This window comes from Brassica napus, chromosome C7 (genome assembly GCF_020379485.1).
Source record: "Brassica napus cultivar Da-Ae chromosome C7, Da-Ae, whole genome shotgun sequence".
Taxonomy (NCBI): Eukaryota; Viridiplantae; Streptophyta; class Magnoliopsida; order Brassicales; family Brassicaceae; genus Brassica; species Brassica napus.
Genome location: NC_063450.1, coordinates 45,835,981 through 45,842,483, shown reverse-complemented (window position 1 = coordinate 45,842,483; position 6,503 = coordinate 45,835,981). Strand labels below are relative to the sequence as shown.

At 39.1% G+C, this 6,503-nt stretch overlaps 1 protein-coding gene and 1 long non-coding RNA gene across 2 annotated transcripts; one reads left to right on the top strand and one right to left on the bottom strand.

Annotated features, from left to right (window-relative positions):
- Positions 1-314: 314 nt before the first annotated feature.
- On the top strand, positions 315-2,877 carry LOC125589931 (proline-rich receptor-like protein kinase PERK10). The gene is made up of 4 exons (XM_048762636.1): positions 315-759; positions 840-1,284; positions 1,881-1,999; positions 2,165-2,877. Exons 1-4 carry the CDS (start codon positions 628-630, stop codon positions 2,666-2,668), a joined length of 1,200 nt encoding a protein of 399 aa, XP_048618593.1. The 5' UTR covers positions 315-627; the 3' UTR covers positions 2,669-2,877.
- A 1,732-nt stretch (positions 2,878-4,609) lies between these two features.
- On the bottom strand, positions 4,610-6,059 carry LOC125589930. Its single transcript, XR_007326100.1, has 2 exons — positions 5,751-6,059; positions 4,610-5,389 (listed from the first exon to the last, which is right to left on the bottom strand). It is a non-coding gene; the product is annotated as an uncharacterized LOC125589930 (long non-coding RNA).
- Positions 6,060-6,503: the final 444 nt, after the last annotated feature.

Genomic DNA, 6,503 nt, shown 5'->3' with positions numbered 1-6,503 from the left:
GGCGGATTCACGATGCAACTCATCACATTGAATTGTCAAAAGAGCTTAATAATTTTTGTTGAATCGAAAATGGTCAACAATTTTTAAAATTTGATAATATCGTTAGCTAATGCAAAAATTCATATAAAACATGTGACTAGTCTGGACCAATTACGCGGGACAAGATGCATCACTATAATTAAAAAAAAAAACAATTCATATGAAACAATCCGTTTCTTTTTCTAAATGAAAGAAACGAGAATTATGGGCCTTATAAAGAGTTATATGAAACAACAAATGGGCTTTCAGAAACTACGGGTCAAGTAATCCGAAGGTTGCCTTACACTCGTCAAACTCAACTTTGTCTCGGCGATTTGATCCAGTTTCAGACACACGACCATCCCGAACCACCGTTCGTCTCCCGACCGATCTTCAAACGAGAAAAAAAAACCTGTCTTTATCAATCACCTCTGTATCTCTCAGATCCATTATTCGCGCAATCAAAGCTTCGCGATTTGCAAATCGCCTGGCTGTGATCCGCGTACGTCCACTGGTACCCTGAGAAAAAGAAAATGCGCGGAGCTTCAAATCTGGAATCGAATCAAGCGATCGAGATCATAAATTAGGGTTTTGACCGTCGATCCTGCGATGGGTAGAAGCTGGGTCTCGTCACTTCTTCTTCTTCTTCTGTTGATTCTGTTCGTCTCCAATGCTTCATCTCGTGGTTTAGCAGATGAACAAGCACCGAAAGATTCTTCGAATTCAACCACTACACAACAAGTAAAGTCTTCTCCTTTCTCTCGTTTGATCTAGTTGTTAGGGGGTTTTTGAAACAATGTGTCTATACGTTTCTGCTTCAGAGTCCTCCCTTGCCTAATGTTGGAGATGTAAAAGCCAATGCAACCTCATCACTGCCAGCTAGTAACTCGACGAGTCCTGATCCTAAGGAGCCTGATTCCGCGAGTCCACCACCACCACCGCCGCCGCCGCAGCAGCTGCAAGCTGAAGGGGAGAAGAATGTCACGGTAGTGTCTAATACGACGGAGGCGATAAGCCCGCCTCCAGCTAACCAAACAGAGAGCGTGGATAACGGAAAGTTACCGGGGAAAATGGCGCCGCCTCCAAAGAGTGGGGAAAAAGGGAAGGTGGCGGAGATGGGACACCCGCCTCCGGGTAAAGATCCTGAGAAGGTGGATGACGCTAAGGGAAGCTCAGAGTCTGTTATTGTAGAGACATGTTCAGGGAAGTCTAAGATATGTAGAACTGAGAATTCATTGGTGGCCTGCACTTTGAGCATCGATAAAGGTACATTCGTGTAGTGCTATTTCCTTTGATTTCTACAGAACCTGTATTCAAATTTTGAGCAATGTTAGTATAGCATTCAAAGCTTTGAACTTTCGGTGACTGTCTGTCAGTATAGTTAGTTTAGCGTTTCAAAGCTCTGTTATTGGAAGCAGAGGACTTGATCTAAGACCATTGGTTTCAACTTCCATTCGAAATGATATCTTTGGCATGTGCTTTCCTGTTAATGATTCCAATTTAGATAGGCCGTGTTAGCTTCTTGATTTAATGCCAAGTATCAGGTTTTGCTTGCAGCGTGGAGAGATTTTCATGAAAATGGTTCCCGACAAGCTGTAAACGAATAGTTGTTGTCTATGGTGGTCTTTGTGAGACTCATCTTGTTAAGGACTAAAAACTAGCAGATGCTTTAAATGATTAGGAAGTCTCATTTTTAATTAGTAGATGTTTGAGATTAGTTTGTTGTGTTAATTTGTGATCTCAGCGACATGAAACTTAATTTACAAATAGAAGAAGACCATCTGTTCTGTTTCCTCCATTAGGTTTTTGCTTGAGTTGATTGTTTTTTTTTCCATTCGTAAGCTGTGTTTTTATGCTTGCAGATTCTTCGAAATGGTCGATTCTAGTTCAGAATGAAGGTGAAGAATCTTTAAAAGCAAAAATTGTTCTTCCAGTTAGATCTTCACCAGATCTGACACTGCAAAAACACCAGAGTCAAAGGGTAAGTGTTCTACATGCTTCTCTTCTGATTCCATTGATATAAACCGTTACCTTCGGACATGTTTATCTCTTAAAGTCTGTACTACTCTGTGATCTTTGATGTTACAATACAAATCGACCTTCTTTCACTTATTTGACAGAAACTGTTGTCTCTCTCTATGCACAGGTAAACATATCCATCAATAAAGACACAAACAAAATCATACTAGACGCAGGGAAAGGAGAGTGTGTGCTTCACATGTACCCACCAGAAGAAAACACCTTATCCATCCACCTTCCTTCATACGAAAAGCTAGTGACCCCCATCAACGGCGCCTACTTCTTAATAGTATCCGTCGTTATCTTCGGGGGAGCTTGGGGATTTTGCCTGTGCCGGAAGAATCGCCGTGGAGACGACAACGGAGTGCCTTACCGTGAGCTAGAATTGAGCGGAGGAGGGACAGGCTTGGAAAGCGTCCACGACGTGGAGACAGCGGACTGGGACGGGGGCTGGGATGATGATTGGGATGAGAATAACGCTGTGAAATCCCCTGGTGGTGCAGCAAACAGTGCCAGGATCTCTGCCAATGGATTAACAGCGAGAGCTTCGAACCGAGACGGCTGGGATATGACTGGACGATTAGTATATTTTTTGTGTGGATGGGCGAACTATTACTTAAAAGGGTCATAACCACTTGGATACAGTTTCCTGCAAAGAAGACAAGACATACAGAAAGGTTTAATGTATACGCAAAATTGTTTTTTCTTTTTTCTTTTCTAAGTTGGAGAAATGTTACATTTTGTACTCAAGTCTCCCAACCAGAACCTGCTGTGTTTTGTTTTGCAACTCTTTAGTTTCATATTTTGTGTAACTTGTATACCAAGGCATTCAGTTTTGTAGTTTCCTTTCCATTTGATACTTTTACCCAATTTTCCTGATTATATTGGAGCTTTTGAACAACCAGAGAGTGTGGCAAATCATCTAATAGACTCTGGAAACTCCTCCAGCTTCGTGTATCCTTCTTCATATTCAATAAGGTTACACGAGGCCCATTAGGCCCACATGAAGGATTAAAAAGCTAATGATTACGTAACCTAAACAAGTTGAGTTCTCAGAAAAAAAACAGGACCCAGTCTTTCGCTTTACAACGAGAGGGCCAGCTCAGAGACGACGAGGGGGGGGGGGTCATCGTCACTCGTCACCGCATAGAGAGAAAAAAAATACGCGTTTTAAAATTCTCTTTGCTTTCATACACATATGAACGGAACTGTCATCCTTATACCAAATCAACATTATCCTTGTATGGCTGGGTATGTAATAATAACAGCTGTTACCCTAAGAGTACTATCGTCAATCTTATCAAGCCGGCTTCAATTCAACTATCCCTCTAAAATCTAAACATAAGATATCATTACAATAGACTAGAGTCTTTGTCCGCGCTACGCGCGGAAAATGAGTTTGAATATATTATTCGATAGCTTCTTTTACTAATATTAAGAATTTATTTGCTAAGTCCAATTATGTTTTGATTTGGATGTTGACATTTTATATAATTTTTTCCATAGGTGGATAGATAAAATTGTCAAAAAATAGAAAATAATAAATTAGTTTAAAGGAAAAAGACAGATGGAAAATATTTTGTTTCTTTTATTACAGTCGAGTCAAACAAAATGTAATACTTGGTAGGACATAAGAAAAAGAATAGAAACAGGGTGCAGTCTTTTTTTCACTCTATAACTTTGGTTGTGTTGGAGTTTCTTTGTACCTCAGCTAATTCTGTAGTTAATATGGTATTCGTTCTTTAAAATGTTTGATGTATTTGACTGAGCTGTCAAAGTAAAATTTGGTTGCTAGTGAAGAAGCGAGTTCCAATTTTCATGCACCTGAATATTTAAAAATAATTGTATGAACAATATGTTAAATATAAAACACTTACCTTTAGACTTTTTTGGGATGAGAGGAGAGAGACGCTGAGAAGCGTTCTCAAAAATAAACGCGGGTGGATGGTGAAAGACAAATTCCAATAACTAACTCTCCTTTCGAAAATTCTCTAATTATTATTTTTTTTCAATTAAGATTATTAATAATTTTTTGATTTTATTCGTTTCACTTGTACTCTTGAGATGATCTATCTACTAATAATTATAAATCCGGATTTACTTCTTTTGTTTTCTCAAATAGTAAATTCATAAAATTGCCTAGGAACGTTTTTCTCTATTTCTTACTTTCTTTAGACAATTCTAAAAAAAATTGTTTTCTGATTTAACTAAATAAAATAGAATATCAAAATTAGTTTTAAAATGACGGTGAAAAATGAATCTTACCCCAAAAGAAAATCGAAGTTGTATAGGATATCTATGTAAAAAAAAATCAGAAATGTCTTTTCAAACAAAAAAATCAGAAATGTACGTGCATGTATGTTTTAAGAAGAAACTAAATAATTGGAACTAAACAATTGCCAACAGGTAGACTAAACATTAGACTTAGGATGGTGCTGACATTATGATGTGCATGATCAGCATTATATACTTTTCATCAAATCTTTAAATTAGTATATCTTCACTTCCTCTGTTTTTATAAAATAAAAACTTATATGATAATTAACAACTGTTTTTTTAACACAGTTAACAATCGTTTAAATGAGCTTTTCAATATACTACATTACTACTGACCTCTTGACAACAACTATAAAAGCCAACTTTTAAGTTTCAAAAACATTATACTTGTTTTTAAAAAGTGGAAACAACAAAAACTAAAACACAACAGATAATGCTCTCTCTGTCTCTGAGTCTTAAAATGCATATGAGAACAAACAGAGCTAACACGTGACAACAGCTATGCTAAGCTTCTCTCTAGTAGATAATAACCTCTGTTCTGATTGTTCAAGTTCATTAGATCTCTTTTGTAACTCAGATCGTACGGCCAGAAGGGACTCCTCTGCATCGTCATGTGTAACTCCCTTCTCGGTATCTGCAAGGTCAGACGTCAAAGAATCTACTGCGCCAGCCGCTCCAATGTCGATACTCTTCACATTCTCTTCTTCCGTGGACAATGCTACGCTGATATCATTTTCGGAATTCGCAACTTCTTTTCTCGGTTCATCTCCACTATCAGAAGTTGCTGTGGTGTTTCCTGGCTGAAGCGTGTCAACTGAAACATCACTGTTAGCTGCTGCATTTACAGAAGTCGGTGGAGGATCAACAACCTCCTCACCAATATTCACATGAGATGAAGCTCCTCCTACAGCCACATCAGACGGAGCTTCTGCCTCGTCACTGACACCACCAGTGTCAGGTTTAGGCTCATGCTTCTTACCAGATTTTTTGGAGGATTTCCTTGGCTTGTACTGCCCTTGGGGTCCTTTTTATGATCAGTGTTTTTGTCAGCCTTCTTTTGACGAAACTGTTGAAGCTGAAAATGAAGTTAAAAAAACTCAGCGATTAACCAACGCAAGAAGAAGAGCCGACCTGTCGTCTTAGAATCACCTGACATGGTCTGAAAGCCTCTCAAGGAAATACACATAAATGACATGAGGCTTTAGCCTGATTGGAATAAGGAATCAATGAATGGAGACAAATAAAAATGGAGAGGCGTTACAGAACCACTGAGAGGTTCCATAGTAGAAACGACGGAAGACATTGACACTAAAAGACCTAAAGCTCGAACTCTTATTTCAATCTCAGGAACCCTAAGAGTTAAATCATAATCTAAAACTCAAAACCCTAGAATAGATCTTCAAGAAATAAAATATAAAAAATCAAATCTTTATGACCTGTGGCAATAGAGGACATCTACATAGTCCATATCGAGTCTTTTGAGAGAAGCTTTGGTTCCTTCGATGATATGTTTCCTCGAGAAACCTTATCGTTAGGACCAGGACCACCCCAGAAGATCTTGGTGGAGACCACGATGTCGGATCTCCGCCAGTCCAGCTCGCGAATCGCCAGACCCATGATCTTCTCAGCTCGGCCATTGGCGTAAACCTCGGCGTTGTCGAAGAAGTTGACTCCGTGATCATGGCAGCACTGGAGAATCAGACGTGAAACGGAACAAATAAGAGGAAGAGCAAAGGGGATGTCGAGAAGAGTTAGGGTTTGAAGAAATGAGAAAGGGCGAGATCTCAGCATACATACTCGGCGAGGTATCAGATTTCTGTCTCTAAAGTCTGATGGGCTCCATGGCCCAAACGTATACACAGCAGATCAAAGGAGAAAAAAGCAAAGCCCAAACGAAAACGCCAAAGAATAACACGGGCAACAAAGAGCTTACGTGGCAAAACATTGCAACCTGATTGGTTGATTTTTTTGTCTGACGTGGACACCCTCCCTACTCCTCATATATCCCTTTTAATATAGTATAGATTTAATTTAAACTAAAACGTTTACGCGTTGAGGAAAGGCAACAAAGCTGTCCGTTTTTGTAGCGTGTCTAACTCTTAACCATACTTACCTCCATTATCTCATTTAATTAAATTCTCTGTTGGTTACCAACTTCTCTCTCTCAGAATACCTTTGTCTTCTCCCAA

Coding starts and splice junctions, on each gene's coding strand:
- LOC125589931 (XM_048762636.1), top strand. CDS start 628: ATGGGTAGAAGCTGGGTCTCGTCACTTCTTCTTCTTCTTCTGTTGATT. Junction 760..839: donor ATTCAACCACTACACAACAA/GTAAAGTCTTCT, acceptor TTTCTGCTTCAG/AGTCCTCCCTTGCCTAATGT. Junction 1,285..1,880: donor CACTTTGAGCATCGATAAAG/GTACATTCGTGT, acceptor TTATGCTTGCAG/ATTCTTCGAAATGGTCGATT.